Source organism: Pelmatolapia mariae, linkage group LG12, assembly GCF_036321145.2.
Source record: "Pelmatolapia mariae isolate MD_Pm_ZW linkage group LG12, Pm_UMD_F_2, whole genome shotgun sequence".
Taxonomy (NCBI): domain Eukaryota; kingdom Metazoa; phylum Chordata; class Actinopteri; order Cichliformes; family Cichlidae; genus Pelmatolapia; species Pelmatolapia mariae.
The window spans coordinates 27,091,523-27,110,018 of record NC_086237.1 but is presented as its reverse complement, the minus strand read 5'-3'; the positions used below and the strand labels follow the sequence as shown (position 1 = coordinate 27,110,018).

General features: G+C 38.7%; 2 protein-coding genes across 2 annotated transcripts; one reads left to right on the top strand and one right to left on the bottom strand.

The window, feature by feature from the left end:
• Positions 1 to 616: 616 nt before the first annotated feature.
• prf1.5 (perforin 1.5) lies at positions 617 to 4,666 on the top strand. The gene is made up of 5 exons (XM_063489169.1): positions 617 to 910; positions 1,142 to 1,417; positions 1,589 to 1,860; positions 2,060 to 2,201; positions 2,321 to 4,666. The coding sequence occupies exons 2-5, from the start codon at positions 1,148 to 1,150 to the stop codon at positions 3,206 to 3,208; spliced, it is 1,572 nt and encodes a 523-aa protein (XP_063345239.1). The 5' UTR covers positions 617 to 910; positions 1,142 to 1,147; the 3' UTR covers positions 3,209 to 4,666.
• Positions 4,667 to 5,115: 449 nt separating this feature from the next.
• On the bottom strand, positions 5,116 to 17,944 carry smarcad1a (SWI/SNF-related, matrix-associated actin-dependent regulator of chromatin, subfamily a, containing DEAD/H box 1 a). The gene is made up of 23 exons (XM_063489306.1): positions 17,516 to 17,944; positions 16,783 to 16,921; positions 16,548 to 16,677; positions 15,947 to 16,016; positions 15,587 to 15,681; positions 15,242 to 15,343; positions 14,555 to 14,633; positions 13,701 to 14,431; positions 13,112 to 13,308; positions 11,977 to 12,067; positions 11,585 to 11,684; positions 11,269 to 11,328; positions 10,887 to 10,962; positions 10,605 to 10,740; positions 10,368 to 10,499; positions 9,871 to 9,966; positions 9,394 to 9,511; positions 9,156 to 9,271; positions 8,373 to 8,561; positions 8,156 to 8,274; positions 7,411 to 7,593; positions 7,125 to 7,234; positions 5,116 to 6,190 (listed from the first exon to the last, which is right to left on the bottom strand). The coding sequence occupies exons 1-23, from the start codon at positions 17,619 to 17,621 to the stop codon at positions 6,129 to 6,131; spliced, it is 3,237 nt and encodes a 1,078-aa protein (XP_063345376.1). The 5' UTR covers positions 17,622 to 17,944; the 3' UTR covers positions 5,116 to 6,128.
• Positions 17,945 to 18,496: the final 552 nt, after the last annotated feature.

Below are 18,496 nucleotides of genomic sequence, written 5' to 3'. Positions count from 1 at the left end.
ACTTTATAGTATCCCTGCTTTATAGTTTGTATAGTATAAAGTGTAAAGAATAAAATTTTAACACTGAAGGGAACTTACACTAGGAAAACCTGCATAAATCTGTGGCACCACACAAAATATTCTTTATTCAAATATGAACTGAAATGAAATCTCTCTACCTCTTGCACTGAATGAAACCTTTTGCATAAAGACATGTTTCTCTCCTTTGTCCTCACTGAGAAAAAACCACAAACACGCCACCCACATCCAGAAATAGACAGTGGCAAAGCTGAGCTCATGGTTTTGGTAAGGTTATCAGCACACAGACAGGCCAGCTCAGACATTATGTGAACGAAAGCTCAGATTCAGTCCAGCAGACATACACCCGTGCACTGTACACTCACATGTACAAACATGCATAAATACACACCCATTTCCCGTAAAGACTGCTCAGACCACTGTTCATCTTTTCTCTCGTGACTACACAAAATTTCCCTCCCCCACAAATGCACATGCACGTGCACAGACATACAGGGCTGTGAGGGATTTACAGAACTGGGTCTTGAGAATAAAAACAAACCCGCTCATGCTGAGGAAATTGGGAAGGCCTTGGGGTAGAGAGGGAGAGAGACAGAGAGGGAGAGAGCGGCATAGCCAGGCAACTCCCTCCATGGTTTTTTCAAAAGGCAGATGATAGACCAAAGTGTGCACGCAGCAGGCTTCCAGCACAGCCTCTCAGCAACGCTAAGGCTCGTCCAACCGTGATTTTATTTCCAGCAGGATCGAGACGTCAGCCTGAGGTTCCATTGTTCACAGCGAGCAATCAACAGTGCAAATAAGGAGGGGGACTTAAAATCAAGAGATTTATTTTGGCTGTGGAAAAAATACTGGACAACAACGAAACGTAGAGGACAAAGAAAGCTAGGACAAGGTAAGAATGTATGCCACCAATGTGCACATTCTCAGCTTTAACAAAATATCTGTGGCCTGATTACAGCTTATATATTTAAGAGGATTAGAAGCTCATCTGCATTTACATCAATAAAAAAAAATCACATTTTCTTTATTTCAAAGGAAAATAACTCTGTTACAAAAATGTGCTTATACAAAGTAACCATTAAAATCCACTGACTCCCTTTTTTCCCCCTCACTGTACCTTTAGGTAACCATGTGTGCAGGAGGATACCAGCAGAGACACATTTTCCTGTTTATGTTGGCTTTGCCGATTATGCTGGAAGACTGCAGTGTCCAGGCCTGTCGGAGTGGCACAGGGTCACAGTGTGAGAAGGCTCCTTTTGTACCGGGCCACAATCTGGCTGGAGAAGGCTTTGACGTGGTGCGGATGCGTCGGACAGGAGCATATGTCATCAATGTCAAAGCCCACCTAGCTGACAACCACACCTGTACACTGTGTCCGAACCGATTCCAAAAAGGAGAGGTGAAAACATGAAACCTACTACTTAACCTTCACACTCTTTATCAGCCTCAAGTTCATTCCTTCACCCTGTTTTTTCTGTACTTTCCTGCATTTTCCATCCCCCTCAACTTCCTATATTTTCCTCCACCACCTGCATCCCGCTCCACTTCCTGCCTTTCATCTGCTCCACAGATTCAGAGGCTCCCAGCTTCAGTGCTTGACTGGCGTCCCTTCAGCCGCTGCTCTAAGCAGCTTTCCAGTGCACTTCACCACTCTGTGGACTCCCTGCTGCGCAGCTCCAACTCACTGGTTAACAACAACTGGGATTTGGGTTTGAGCCTTGACAACATTGGAAAGGCAGTTCTGGGAGGAAGCCGCTCAGATTTGGCAAAGTTTGCACGTTCACAGCACAGTGTGGACAAAGCCACTTTTGCCATTCATGAAATCAGTTGCACCTATTACAGGTAAAGCAACACAGGCTCATCCTTTCAGTTGTATGTGTTACAACTGAAAGGATGACCTCGATTGCAATGTGAGAGAAATGTTTACTTTTGGAATTGTTGGACTCAGTGGACTGAGCTGCTTATCGTCCCTCTTACAGAAAAGCAAGGTTCAATTGCTGTTGTGTCATGATTGAACTCCACATGCCTTTTGTTTTTGCAGCTACAGGCTGGCTGATCATCCACCGCTGAGTGCAGAGTTCACAAAGCATCTCAAGAGACTCCCACAGAGTTTAAACACAAGCCAGAACAGAGCCCTATACAGACGGCTAATAGACACTTATGGAACACACTATATACACCAGGTCAGTGAAACTTGTTGGATACACAGGGGTTTAATGCTGCAGTATGTAGGCTGTGGAAAGCATTTCTGGTGCAAAATAATGGTGATGTTATAATGCATTCTATTACCGTTTTGTGTTAGGTCCAGCTCGGTGGTAAGGTGAGGCGAATCACTGCCTTCAGGACCTGCCTGGCCACCCTGAAGGGCTTTTCAGAGGCAGAGATCAAAAACTGCCTGAATGTTGAACTCCGTATGGCATTGGGTTTCCTCCCTGCCAATGTATCTTTTTCCAACAGGTGTGACAGCCTCCTTAAAGGCAACATGAGCATGGGCTTTTACCAAGGCTTCATGACCCATAAGATTGAGGTTACTGGAGGAGAGAGGTACTTCCCTGACATCCTCTACCAGCAGGACCCATCTGAAGCCTACCACAGCTGGATGAACAGCCTTCATGACAACCCCGATGTGGTTTCTTATGCCATCTTTCCTCTGCATCACTTGGTGGAGGATTCACAAATCAGTGCTAATCTGATAAGGACTGTCTCAGAGTACATAAAAGAGAACCAGCTGAAGGAAGACCAACTTGGTTTCAAGAACTGCTCACCGACTCCCAACCTGGACCATAACTGCTGCCCTTTAAGGGCTGGTAGAGGAACTCTCCAACTGGAGATTCACAGAGCTGCAGGCCTGAGGGCAGACACCTTCACAAAAACAGATGCCTATGTGAAGATCTTCTACAATGGCATATATGAAGAGACTGACACGGTGATGGATGACAATGACCCGATATGGAATGTCACCTATGACTTTGGTTCAGTGGAACTGGGTCAGGAGTTGAGGTTTGAAGTCTGGGATAGGGACGTGCTTTACAATGATATTGCAGGGAGGTGTATTGTGTTTCCAGAGCGAGGAACTCATTCCTTAAGCTGTCAGCTGCGCAAAGGAGTTCTCTATTTTACTTACAGAATCAAATGTGATGCTCACTTGACAGGATATAGGTGTGGACGATACTCCCCCAATGCTGAGTAGATTAGGTATGGATTTACAGTACAGTGCAAAAGTCTGTACCTCATTTCTTTTTTCTCCATATTTTGCAATGAAAACAGGAAATAGGTGCAGCAACATACATTACAAGATCAACATTTATTAAAAAAAATCCAAGACAAAATAAGGGTTTGTACATTTGTAATGAGCTTAAAAGTCAATATTTGGTATGACCACCTGTAGTCTTCAACACAGACTGAATTCTGTTAGACAAGCTTTCTTGTCATTTTTTTAAGTAGCCTTCAGAAGTAGATCTCCAGGCTTCTTGAAGGACATTCCAGTGCTGTACTTTGTATGTTGGCTGCTTTTTGCTTTGTTCTCTGTCAATATGATCCCCAGACTGCTTCAATAATGCTGACGTCCAGATTCTGATCTATGACTGAGTGTTTGTGTGTTTTTCTATCCATGCAAAAATTGCCATGCTGAAAAATGAAGCTGTGGCCATTCAGATGATTCCCAAAACCACTGGTTACAATGCAACCCCAGACCAAGTCAGAGTCTCCACCATGTCTTACAATGGCTGTGGCTGTTAAGACCTGTTGCTTTTAATTTTCAGTCCAGTTCTTGTGTAATTGGTCATGCCCCAGCCTTTTATCTTTCCCTTACTTGAACAGCTCCTCGACAGCCATTTTTCTCTCAAGACCATTTCTGATGATGCTTCAGCGACTGGTCGATGGATAAACTGGAAAAGCAGATTTCTCTCTCAGATACCATCTAAGGTCTTTGACTTATTTAGGTCCTCCTACTTTTAAGGACACGCTGAACACCATGCTGGAATATGTCAAGTTTTAACTGTTTCTCTTAAAATGCATTATCTTTGACATTTTCAAACTAAAGAAATTATATTATACATATTCTAAAAATTATATGTTTTTGTGAAAGCATTCTAGTAACAAAATGGCTAAAGACAACTTAAAACTGTTTCTTTGCCGAGCTATCTGTGCATAGACAGTACTGGAATAGGTGCTTTTTATTATGCTTGAATGAGCCATGGGTCAGTGTTGCATGGTACAAGGACTGGACTTTAAATGAGTGTCCAAACAAAAACAAAGACACTTTAAAAATTACAATAAATAAATTACAATTGTCTTGGAAACAAAAAGGAATTAGATATGGCTCAAGACTTTTGCAAAGTACTCTGTATAATAATCTGGTGGTTCGGTTTTCCAAGACATTAAGTCCTTCTTGTGATTTGCCTATATGACAGAACAACTTGGTAAAATGTGCACCAAAATGTTTGCTGACCTTCAGGGGTGTTCCAATTTGATGGGGTATTTGAGCACATTTTTACAGGAACAAATTTTTCCTAATTTTTTAATCTGACATCAATGCATTATAATGATATACAGATATAATGAATGATAAAGTGTGCAATTGTACATTATATTGTATTGATACATTTTGATAGCTTTCTTGTAGTTAGTCTTCTATATACATGTCAGCAGCATTTTTGTATAAACCAAAATTAAAAAAAAAATTGAATCAAGACATCACCAGTTTCATTTTTAAGTACCCTTGAGTTTTCTTAAGCCTGTTGGAACTGTCTACATCTCCAACGAGTTGATAACAAGCTAACAATACGCACTTATACAATTATTTTCTGAAAAAATATCGGAGCTCCCAATTTCAGTTTATTAGTAATTTCTTAGATTATTGCTCTGTGATTATTTTGGCAGTCTTTCATTAGATTAATCAAAGAATCTTTTACTGTTTCCCCAAATGAAGAATTGGAAATGTAATTATAGTTCAGCAATGTATACTACTACAGACCGTTACCAACTCTGGCCTTTGGGAGGATCTTTGTAATCTCTGATAATAATAGTTAAAAAATTGTCATTGGCTCCCTCTACTGGTGCATTGTTATAGACACCACACAAACAATTATTCCAATATTTATTATTCAGTTTTAACAGGAAACTAAAAAAAACAAACAAACATACAAATGACTTAGTAAAAGCTTTTACAGTAACACTTTTACAATAACAACACATTATCTACTTATACAGTACACGAATGCGGCAGCTGCTTCCTTAAATCTAAAAGTATTCTCTCGGCCCGATCATTAAAGGAGTAGAAACAGCTATGAAAGAAATTCAAGCACCATAGGTTTTTTCTTACATACCAGGATAATTAAAATATCTGTATGCTTGATGCAGTCTGCCTTTCCTAAATATGTAATTAGAAGATGACAACAGGATGAAATGTAAGACATTACACTTAACACTGACAGAGTCCATATGCATGTGATGCAGCCACAAATTTTAAATCAGAAATGGTAGAGGAATTTAAGGTGAACAACATTTTCAGTATACTTGCTATTTGAACTGTATTTCTCTGAACACGCAAACACTGTATGGAACGACGGGTAAAAATATATCCACCATTCTCCATGCTCGAACCTTTTTCTTTAAGTCCTAGATTTTGAAATATTTCCTGTATCAAAGTTTGGCAAGTAAGCATCATTCTCCTTACCACTATGTTACTTTTATCTGAATGGGAGCAGTGCAACACTGCATATGTTTAAACTTAAATGACACTTTAATTCTGTCAGACCAGCGTGATAGTGTACTTTAAATACCTTTTTATTACTAAAGATTTAAAAATCACACTCTTTCAAGTTTTTACTGCTTGGTACACTTACAAAATGCAGTTTATACTGGTCTTATAGTCAAAGTGAGAGCAAAAACTGTGCGTATGTAAAAACTGTTTTAGGCACAGCTGCCATGTCACACTGTAAATCTGATCTATTGGATTTCAGTGTTTGCATGGCAGTTTATGGTTTACAGCAGTTCTCAAGTACAGACACAATGGTGTTAGCTCAGTAAGAATACTCAAGTCTTCCCGAAATCTCAGGAGACTCCATACAAATGCATTTGTACAGTTTCAAGTTTCACATGTTTGTTGATCACAGTCCCAGTGAGGCTTTGATCAAAGATGCCATATCCTCAGGTATGGTCCCCTCAACACCTAAAGGACAAATCGTTTGTTAGCATTATTTTTGCATTATCCTAACCAACCTAGCTAACCCTATTCCAGTTAGCAAAAGGCAGGGTACACACTGCAAAAAAATATCTAAATTTTCCTGTGATTATTTTCTCAATCCTCATTATTGTTTGCACTTCACCTGCCTAATAATGTTAATCAATTTCACACATTTTCCACAATAAAATCAGGTTAATCCAATAACTGCTCCTGGAATTCATGCACTTTCCAAACAGAAAAACCAAAAAAAACTTGGACCCAGTTTTAAAGTCAGCTGGAGTTTTAGCAGAAATCAAAAGCAAATATTTACAGATGTAGATACTGCAGTCAGAGGCTTGCACCCTTTATCTGACAAAAATATATCGTACACATAAGCTAAAGATAGCGGCTGTGGTGTTTAAAAATGTCACTCAGAGACAGAAAGAAGCACAATAGAGTATCGATTTGGGTGCTCATTTGCAAGATACAGAGAAAGAGAAGCGTCAGACGGCCAGACAGAATTATTTGCTAAAATAAAAATAAAAAGTGTCTGCTTGCAGAGCACAGATGTGAGCGAGGGGGAGGGGTGTAAGGGGTGCAGAGTTTGAGGGGGGAAAGAGATTTACCAAAAAACTGTCAACACTTGGGCCATCACGCTGGGAAGCAGTGCAATATCTCTGACAAATTTGGTACTCGTACAATATTTGCAGGAGTTTATTGTGAAAGCAGCTGACCATGTTTAAAAGAACAGAAGCACACTTTGGGCCTTAAAGGCTAGAACTTCTTAATGAAATCCTCACTACTGTTTTTTTATGTTTTGAGTATTTTTTTCATGTTTATTTTAAAAACCGAAACAAATGCATTTATCTAGTTTAATTTATCTACTAGAGAAACCTTCGGTGAAAATAGGTACAGTACATATCTTTAAATATCTCCTTACTTTGTTCAGATGAGGTCATGTCCTGCTCCAGCTTTAGTTTCTTGTTGCCCAGTTGCAGGATGCAGTCCTCTATGGTGTCCTTACTGATCAGCTTAATCACCTGTACAGTTCTGATACACAGAAGTAGATCCATCACTACACACTGCATGTGTGCAACCATACTAACCACAGAATTTCCTGTATTGATATTGTAAAACTCTTTTCTGCCCAGTTACTGACACGATAAGGCACAATCACAAGACATTGGGTAAAATATATCTAGGATTGTACACAGATTCCATCTAACCTGGTCTGGCCCACACGGTGACACCTGTCCTCTGCTTGTTTGTCATTGTAGGGATTGCAGTCGATGTCATGTAGAATCACAACGTTAGCTGAGGTCAGGTTTATGCCGAGGCCGCCAGCACGGGTTGACAGCAGGAACACAAATATGTCAGGGTCTGTGTTGAACTCATCAATCAACACAATCCTGAAAGAGAAAGAAAGCATTGTAACAGCTACAGGTGGGTACACGCTGAATTGAACAGACATTGCTTCCATTTCCCTCAATTTGACACATTTTTACCTGATGCAACAGCTAGAATAACAGATGTGCTAAACTTTTGAAACAGCTTAAACTTTAAATCCTGCAGAAGCGTTTGTTAAAGTGCTTTTACTGTAATGTAATATCTGATGTTGTTGAAGTTCCAGTCAAAGTGTCTGTACAGACATCCACATGTGCACAAACTTGACCTTTTAGATATAAAATTTAAATCACGTTACAATTTTATTCTACTGGTTTGCAGAACACAGAATATAACTAGAATCTAAGGAGCTTGGGAAGAAAAGTGACTGGACTTCTTGAAAGAAAGAAGTTTAAAGTCTAGTAGCTTTTCTTTCCAAGCTCCTTAGATAAGCATGACCTATATGACTGAGAACCGCAAGAATGAAGTCCAATAAATAATTTTAAAGGACAAGATTTAGACCTAATAACATCAAATGCTTGATGCCTTGTTAGCTACAATGATCTTATTTCAGTATTTGAAACCCACCTGTCCGCTATGGGTGTGGATCCATCCAGTCTGATGTAACGATGCATAAGATGTTTCAGCAGCACTTCCACGATATCAAGCATCATGGTAAACTGACTGAATAATACCACTCTGTCCCCCTGTATGACGACAGGAAAGTTGTGCTGTAAAAAATCTTAAACCTGTGCCCCAAAAATCAAAAACGCAAAATGAAATGGTTCGGTATATTTCTATCTACCTTCTCTTTAAGTGAGGCCAGCAGCTTTGTAAGGTGGTGGAATTTTCCAGAGTCAAGCAGGAGATCATTTTCAAGCTGGTAGGAGCTGATGGTGGAGTACTGCTGGCACAGACGATGCAGCTCAAAATCTGACATAACCTCCATGTCCTCCTGTATCAGAACAGGATCTGCATCAAAGTGTGTTGGCTCCTGGGGAGAGAGAAAAAGAGACAACCCACAATGTATGAAAATGTACTAATGTAACAGCTTTACGGTTTCCAGCTTGTGTTGGAGTGAAAGTCCAGCATTCAGCTAGTCAACAGCGCACCAGGATCCAAAAAAATGATGATGGCAAAGAAATCTAAATGTTTGGTGTTCTGCAATCTGCAAGCTAAATATCACAACTTGAAGAAGTTTCTGGATAACAGAATGAAAAACCAGAATGTCAATAACTTCACGATTCAAAGGTTGTTGTAATGTGTGAAGTAGAGAAAGTGATGTTTTCATGTCATTGGTTGTATTGAACTAATGACTAATGAGAATCAAATTCCCTTGAAAACCACCAAACGTGACATTGAAGTTGAACACTATCAGCAAAGACTTATTAGGCGATCACTGTGTGCAACTTTCACACACACACACAAAAAAAAAAAAACAATGAGTCCTCCAGAACATAGTAGTGATTCTTAGGACATGTGGACAGAGGGCTCACTGTCTTAGCATGAGCTAATCGATAGTTCAGCCAACAAGACAAACAAAACACAATAAAGAACACAAACAGTGGTTGTCAGGGAGTATCCTCACCTTGAGCATAAGCTTGCTCATGGCTTTTAGTTTTTCAGTGGTGTAGTACTGTCTATGAAGCAGAGGGTGGTTGGCCATCTTCCTCAGCTGCATCATCACATTACACAACTCTCGCTCTGAAGAGAAGATGCATGTCAGGAATTATTAATCAAACATCGTTCTATATTACTGTAAAATAGTATCCCGAGTTATACTAAAGAGCACTAATTAAACTCAGTTCATTTAAAATGGAGCTTACTTTCGCCATTCGTGGTGGATTTGAGTTTTTGAAAGAGGTTCTGGTACAGACCCCGCTGTTTCTCACTCATTGAGCAGAACTCCACCGTCTCTTCCTTTGCTGGAAGCTGCTGAAGGACCTTGGGGGGGAAAAAAGGAGCACCATTAGTTATTTAGTACATATAATCCCTGTAAATGTGTATGATTAAAACTACTGTTTGTTAGTTAGTTCTGTTTTTTAGTTTTTCCTGCAAGCTTATCTTTTAGCCAAATAGTCATTTAAATAAGGTTAACTCCAGACAAGAAGGATTTTCATAGAAAGTGTATGAATATTTATTTAATTCTAACTCAATTATGACTTGAAGTTCATTACTATTAAGAGTTTAACACATCTTGGGCAAAAAAAACTAAAGCTGTAATGCAGGCTTTCATTCCAAATACTTGAAACTCTCATAATACTTGTACAGTAGAAATGTGTAACTTTCCCAGATTAACTGACCTCGCTCTTGATCCGTCGGAGGATGAAAGGTTTCATGATGAGTTTGGCCTGAGAAATACGATCCCTCTCGAAACGACTCTGCTCTTCATGTGATTTCTAACATGCAATGTAACAAGCAATTTGAGTCAGATAGGAGACAGAACAATGACACACGCTACTACTAAACAGATTTTGCATGTTCTTCTTGCACTTCTTTTAACCTGTGAAACAGAAGATCATGACATTTGTCTGTAATTAAAGTGAAAACCAGGGGACAATGAATAAAGAGGCTCAAGTGTATTTTCAAACCCTGTTCCTTAATGAAGCACCTGTTTTGGTATTTGAGCTGTGTGATTCACTCAAGTTCTTCTTTAATAAGATTAGACATGACTGACTACAGTTTAACATAAGAGAAAGGAGTTGCATTTTCTTGTAATTCAGGAGTTATTTAGTGCTTAAAAAGTAAAAAAAAACCCCACTTCTCCTGTCAAAACAAACTTAACTTGACAGAAACTTACCATAGAAAACATTTTTGAGAGCTGGGTAGTGGAGCTGGAGAACATAGATGGCATGATGAAGTTCAGAAGAGACATCAGCTCTAAGAGGTTGTTCTGTAACGGAGTTCCTGTCAGCAGCAAGCGATGCTCTGCCTACAGGGAACCAGATAGAAACCGAACCCCGTTAGGCACAACAAAGAAAAACCACAGTGGTGTTATATTAAAAAAAAAAAAAAGACTACACAGAGGTCAGCTTACATTAATAGCCATAAGATGCCGATAGCGCAAAGAGTTCATGTTCTTCAGCATGTGGCCTTCATCAAAAATGGCATATATCAGCCGCAGCTTACGAAACAGGCTGCGGTCGCTGTCGTTTCCTATTGCCAAGTTATAGCTGTAAAAAAACAAACAAATGAAATAAAAGCAAAGGTATGAGTGAAAAGTTTCTATAGTTTCCTCCAGGAGCTCATACTTCACTGCACTAATTCGATCTCCTGGTAGCATGTTTGCTAAAATGATGAGTGATCTGTGTTTGCTTACGTGGTCACAATGACATTGAAGTCAACATCTCCATTCAGGATGTCATGTTTGAGGTAGCGACGATCTTCTATAGATCCTATACAGAATAAAGGAACACAAACACAATGCTATGTTTACAAACTGAGGAAATGTTCACAGATTTTTAAGCAAGGCCAGATACAAACATTATGAAGCAAAAATCAAATGCACAATTTAAAAAAAAACTTTTTTAAAGGTGCAAGTGCACACAGCAGACATGTAACATCTAGTTAAACTTCTAACAATCACCACAGATTATGCATATTTACATGTGAACATCATGCATCCACAGAACACAAATCCTCGAGTTCCTAAAACTGTTTCAGTTAATTTTCAAGCAACACTTAATTAACTATAACCTTACCATAATAGACGAGAACTTTGAGATCTGGACACCAGAGTTTCATCTCTCTGACCCAATTATCTATAAGACAGATTGAAAACAACAGGTCAGAAATTGTCATTTCTTTAGGTTTTATATAAATAAAAAGATTCAGATGGAAATATTGAAGTTTGTACCATAAATGTTAATGAAGATAAAAATCTGTATGTATATTGTTCTGTTTCAATTTTCAAGTTATAATTTCAATAAAGTATCTATCTATGTGGACCATTATTCAAGCTGAAAGATTACACGGTATAAAGTGAAGTGGCAAAGCGCGTGACGTGGAGTTCATTACCCAGTGTAGAAGAAGGCACAGTGATGAGGTGAGGCCCTTCAATACCATTCTGGTACAGCTGAGCTAGAAATGCTATAGCCTGGATAGTTTTCCCTAAACCCTGCAGGTTGGACAGTGAAAGAGACAAAGCGATACAATCAGACATAAGACACAAACAGTAGCAACAATGTTCAAACACTTATGTTTGAAAACTGTTGTTTCTCAACAATATTAAGAACAAAATGTTGACCAACTGCACAAACCAGTGCTCTCTTGCCATTTTAGGCTAAAACAACACATTTGCTTTAATTCAGTATCCTTATTTATACTTTTTGAGAAGAAAAAAAACAAATTTATACCTGGGACCTGTCGGATTTAACATTTAACAACAGGTCCCAAGCTTATTGGCTCACCATTTCATCAGCGAGGATACCGCTCAATTTGTGTTCATGAAGAAGCAGCAGCCACTTTAGCCCAATTAGCTGATAGGGTTTCAGCTGGAACCTGAAGAACAACAATAATTACAGACTGAGAAAAAGAACTGGGTCTGTCTTTTTTTTCCAAACACACTCTGACTCACTCATTAAGTCGTAATGCATAATTTATGGAAAAATGACGATACGCTGTTATAACAGCAGTTAAGGCCAAGTTCCTTCTGAGGTCACAAATCACCTCAGTCTTCCTACATTGGTTCCTACACTGGTTGCAAATTCTGCACTTTCCTTCCAACATCGGAGAGTTATGTTAAAGATCACCGTTCAGCTTTCACTCAGTAGCAAAAACATTCAGACATTTCTTTCTAATACTCTGCACATCATACTCACTTTTTTTTGTAACACATTTGCTTGTCTTATACATTGAAATGACAACAGAAATCCTCCTTTATCAAGTTACAAAATATTTTTTAAAGTTCTGTAAAGACATTTTAACAATCTTGCTCATAATAAAGAACTGATTTTTTTATTACAAATTTCAATTTTTTGGTTACAAATTATTGAAACAATCGACAGTGCTGCACAAATATCTTGAACTGACCCTCGTCTTTTTATATTTTCCTAGGAAAATGGGAATAGAGATATATTCAATAATTGTGCAAACAAAAACCCATCAAAAAATATAGCATGAAAGTACAAGCAGTGGAGACATTTATTTTTTTTAAACACTGTTTCACTTCAGCTCTTTATATGTTGTAACTTCATTCTTCCCCACGGCTGACAGATGAACCAATAACAGTACATGCAAGAGCGGCCAACAGACCGGCTGTACCACATTTTTGACACTTGCCTCAATTTGACAACAGACACTCTGCAGATAGTCTGAAGCTCCCCACAACAGCCCACACGCTACCATCACTGAACTATTATTTCCCCATTATTCTTTAACACAGCCTGAACTCTCGGAGATAGTTTTCTTTCAATTTCTAGAAGTACGTTTCAGAATATTTACTTTGAACCCTTGCATTAGAATCTGATGTTGGTCACACTACACAAAAACTTAAGAAATTTAAGATGGTTCACAAACCGTTTTCAAGAATTACACTGTACTCACTGGGTGTTGAGCACTCTGGGCTGTTTCATGGCTCTTGTCCCTTTCTCCATCACTTGAGTGACTTGTTTGACCATTTTTGATGAAATCGTCTCACATTTGGACATCAGCCCCAGGACAACCTTCCTCTCCTTAAGGACGACTCTGCAGCCCAGCAGCAAGTCTTCTGAAAGTCCATTGTTCTTATTGAGAACATCAACCTGGAGGAGAAAAACATCAAATGACAATTAACATGACAAATAAATCTGACTAAATATAGAGAGGAGTCATTACTATATTTGTACACATCCCGATAAATCTTGGTTATCCATCTTTGCATATTTACCCTCTGATGATAGAAGTGTTGAGAAAAAGAAAAACTATTGTGATAAAACTATTGTGCTGAACAGAGCATGTTATCTGCAGAACAAGCCAATACAGCATAAACAAAAGGTTGCATTCAGTCAGATGATTTCAGACTGTGAATACAGCCCTTTGTTTTTATACCTCTTCTGACAAAAACTTGATCAAACTGTTTTATTTAACATAAATAATCTGCTGGAAATCTATTTGTGATTTCATGCTTCTTGTTTAGAAACACATGGCCTCTTACCAAGCTTTTCCAGCTTTTAAAGGGTCTCAGTTCCACAATTTTCTGTGCCTTTTTAATGGAGCACCCAGACATTAGTGACAGTTCGTCTAATGATGCATCCTGGAAGAATGCAAGAATCTCCTTCTTCACTTCTGTCATGCCTACTTTAGAGTCCAGCTCATCATCTGAATCCTCAAACTCGCTGTTTACTGTGTCTTCATAGTCGTTTTCGCCCTCTGAACTGACATGTTCATCAGAGGCACGTGCCTTCCTCTTTCTCTCTGCTGCCTGCTTCTTAGCTATGCTGGTTCCACTGGCAAATCTGGACAAAGTCTGGGCAGCAGATGAAGAGGAAGAGGTCTTCAGCGAGGAAGAGGTCTTCAGCGAGGAAGAGGTCTTCAGCGAGGAAGAGGTCTTCAGCGAGGAAGAGGTAGTAGTTTTGTTGGCAGAGGACAATGAAGCTGCTGGACCAGATTTTCTTACAATCCAAGAAGACAGAGTGGCACTTTTCTCTTTGGAGTCTTCGTCGTCTTCCAAGTCAGAATCATCTTCACTGTCCTTTGTATTTTCAGAATCATCTGTACTTTCAGCCTCCGTTTCACTGACATGGTCTTCAAACTCCTCATAATCTTGCCTCTTTTCACCATTTTTCTGGTCTTCTTGGTGGCTCAGCTTTCTCTTTGACTTGTCTTTCTTCTTTGATTTGCTGGATACCTCTCCTTCTGACCCATGCGAGCTGAAACTTGTATTATCTAATATCAGAAAACAAACGGAGGTTTCAGAACCAGTTAAGCACTTCAACATTAAATTGAAAGTACATATATACTGCTTGTTAAACAGTGAAAATATTCAGATGACAGCTGTTGTGTTTGCACCTGTGTCTGAGAACATCTGTAGGACCTGCAGAGCATCTTCAAAATTCCAGTCATGTTCCTGCAGCACCATCCTCAGCTCCTACAACACACAGACTACAGATCAGTCCTCAAACTAACACAAAACATTGTTTCAGAAACAGCTCTAATTTTGACCGACTTCCTTTTCTTGCTATTTTGCGTCGATATAATTTGCTTTGAACTCATCAGTAAATGTTCAACTACATCTTCCCCACCTTTATACAGTGCTTAATACATTTATTAGGGAATGAAAACAAACGTTTTAGAAATCTTGTTTTAAACAAAAACTTTCACTTAAAGATGTTGCACATACTGGTGGATTGACCATTGTAGAACGCAGCTGTGGTAAAAACCATACACTTGGTCATGGTCTAATAAATTTGTCAAGCACTGTATGTACATTTTAAGTTTACTTGTTGGCCTTCTAGGACTGTGGCATGTAAAAAAGAAGGCAGAGCCAATGAGAGAAGGGGAATTCCCAGGGTGGAATTGAACCAGGACACTACAGCAAGGGTTGCCTTCTCAGCCAGCCGAACTAAAGTGGCACATTGACACATTTACTTTTTACTGCAGTGTTGCAGGCCATTTTATACAGTTTTTATAACATATTTTTTACATCAGTGAAAATGTTAATTGTGACATTGTGAATTTAAGACATCTCTCACTCACCTCCTTGTCCTGGTTAGGAAATTTCTTCTGCAGTCTTCTGACCATAGATTCGTGCTTCTCCCAGCTTGGCTCTTTGTCCTCATTTTCTTCCTCATCAGAGGCCTGTCCGTTAAAAAAAAATGCAATAAAATTACCATTTTAATTAAAAAACAAAAAAACAAAACAGGAAATGTGAGTCAGTTCTTGTAAACCACGCTTTTGTTCTGTTTAAAAGAAAATTAAAGTATTCTCAATGTTCTGTGCACACTGTTTTCATTCTGTATCATGACTGAAGTCACCATTAGTGTCGCAAAGATGCACAATTTTTCCCATTTTAAACCATTAAGACACAGTTAGAAAGCTTACCGCTGTTGGTTTTGTCTTCTTGCTAGGTTGAATCTCAACACTGTCTTTAGAGCTGCTGCTTCCATCCTGCTTTCTCTTCCTGCTTTGACTCGGGGCTGAGAGGACAAAACAGACAGTGTTCCTAACAAATCTAACTAATTAAGAAACAGATCTATCTACTTTAATCACTTTAAGAGGATGTTATTTTTACAATAACATGCTCATATTTGGAATAATTATTTTTCACACCTAATAATTGCTTTTTTTTTTACTCTTACTTACTCTCTATAAGTTGAGATTTGGTATATTCTTTGTAGAACTAAAGATTTCCCTTTAAGTTATAAAATAAACCTCAATATGAAAAGTAAAATAAATACTTACCTTCTTTATCGCCATGTTTTAAAAGGCAAGCAGCTACAGCCCCATCCAGTGTGCTTGTACTTTCAACAATCTGAAAGGAAAACCAAAGGGATCATGTCTAATGAACAGTGACTAAATTTGAAGTGGCTAATATATAAATACAGTTTTGAATCACCATTATAAATATTACATTTGGGAAGTGTGCTGAAACTGAATTAAAAAAACAAACAAACAAACAAAAAAAACAGGCAGCAGGGCTGGTTCTGATTTTTAAACACTAAATAATTTCTAAAGCATACATAAATAATATATAACTTACTTTAGGTATTCTCTATGAAGAAGTTATATTCAATGCTAGCAGTTTACAGGCCACACACAAATTTAACTAAAGTAAATGAACATGGGTTAAAGAAAATCAATCGTAAACATTAGAGAGCTGATTATTTACCGAGCAAAGAATTAGCTAAAAAAAAAAAAAAAAAAAAAGTAGCCTGAAATGGACAGACCATTGAGCTCTTATTGGCACCTGTCCTTAGTCTATACTGTAAAAAAAAAAAAAAAGTTTTATACTTGGAAACTGGCATTAATGCGTAAAGATACAAAACCTTTTATTGAAACTCACCTCCAGCGCATCCGGGCTTGTCAGCTGAGGAAACATCTCCATTAGTCTGTTCAATTTGTCATCCAATTCATTGTCCTCGTCGTCGGTATCATCCAGCACTACAGTTTGGGATGCTTTACCAGCAGGCTTGCTATAAAAGAAAGATAACAACTCTAAAATATGCAGTGGATCAGTGAATGAATGCATACATTTGTGGCAAAAAATTTTATTACTAGTTATTTTAGCATATACACACTTGGATTTTTTTGTTAATAACATCTTGGTCTTTGGTTCAGAAATGACTTCATCCTCCTCTAAATCAACAGTAACGACTTCCTCAAAAACAACTCCTCGGGCGAGGGATTTTGGTGGGGCTTTGACAGGCTTTGTCTGGGCTGGAAAAAAAAAGACAGCAGAAACATGTTGGTAGATGTTGTCCTAATAGCAGACAAAGAGATTTCATTCGATATATTAAAATTAATGTTTGCAGGAAAAATACCAGTGAAGAAGACCAGTGATACTGCAAATTGTATGACACCTGTCTGCTTTTACGTTTTTCTTGGCAAAACATGGAACATATCCACATGCATGGAACTACTTGAAGTTAAAGAAGGTGGATACGAAAAGGACCAAATCCTGAAATTATGGTTGACTTGTGAACCCTGGTACACAAGACATCATCATAATACTGAGCTTAGTGTTTGTATGCTGCTAAAAGATGAAGATTAGACTGACATCATCTCAAATCTCTAATAGGATTTCTGAAATGGCTTAACATTGTTGTCTTTTATGCTGTATGTGTAATATTTGATTGTGTAAATGGCCAGCTATAGATTGAAAGCATTATTTCTAAATATCTACCTTAATACTGCTGCGGGGGAAAGCCATGCTGAGCTGTTCAAGTGATACAAGTAATGCTAACGATAGCATTTCAACACATCTAGCTATCAGCAATGCAGAGCTAGCCTTTACATGTAGCTGCTGGTTACCTGGTTTGTTCTCCTTTTCAGACTCTGGACTTTTTGACCCGTTAACCTGGTCCTTGCTGCATGCCCTCCCCTCAAAACGGAACCGGTCTAAATTGAAGAGACTCATTTTACCAGGTCCTTTATGTGCCTGACAGCGGCACTTCTTTGTCTCTTCCTACTCAGCCGTATTTTTTTTCCTGTTCAACCGTATGAAGCACAACGTGATGCACGATGTGACAGCCCGCTAACTAGCGCCAGATATTAGCATAGAGGGTAAGAAAGCTGTGTCACTGCTCCGTTTTTAACGGCATTAGCTTAAAATTGATCGGTAATGTCACACGGGTTTTGTAACAAAGAAAGCGGTTAAACTCCCGAGTTATGTATGCTGCATCCCGACTATACCCGGTTTCCCGCGAACTCCCTCGGCCCTGGAGGAATCCGAGCCGGCACAGCTCATTGGTAAGAGGAGGAAGTGGGCGGAAACTCATCGGTAAGTCAAGATGGTACTCTGTAGCATACTTCCGCTTTCGCTCACATTGAGTTTTACAGGGCTAATGGTAGTGTAATGAGTGTCAGCGTCTCATCGCGAATATAAATACATATGAATGCATCCGTGAGGTATCACAGTGTTTTCCTTTCCACTAGTGGGCAGAAGAGAAGGAGGTTCATTATTTTCACGGCAGTGTCGACGTCGCTTATGAAATCACTGGTGTATAAAATTACACACCCGGTAGCACTTGTGGGTAACCATATCATTTGAATGTATGGATCATTAACTGCAATATGCACTTTGTTTTAAATTGTCTGTGTATGAGCTAATTACGAAGATACAGACATGTCTTTCTAAATTGTAATTACTATGCAATTTACAGGTACTAGCCAAGTCCATGAAATGTGTTTAGAATGGGGTCGTCGGGGTGTACAGAGCGTTGAAAATGAGCAATTCTAAGTAAATCGTGGTGCAATAATAATAATAATGATGATAATAATAATGATAATAAT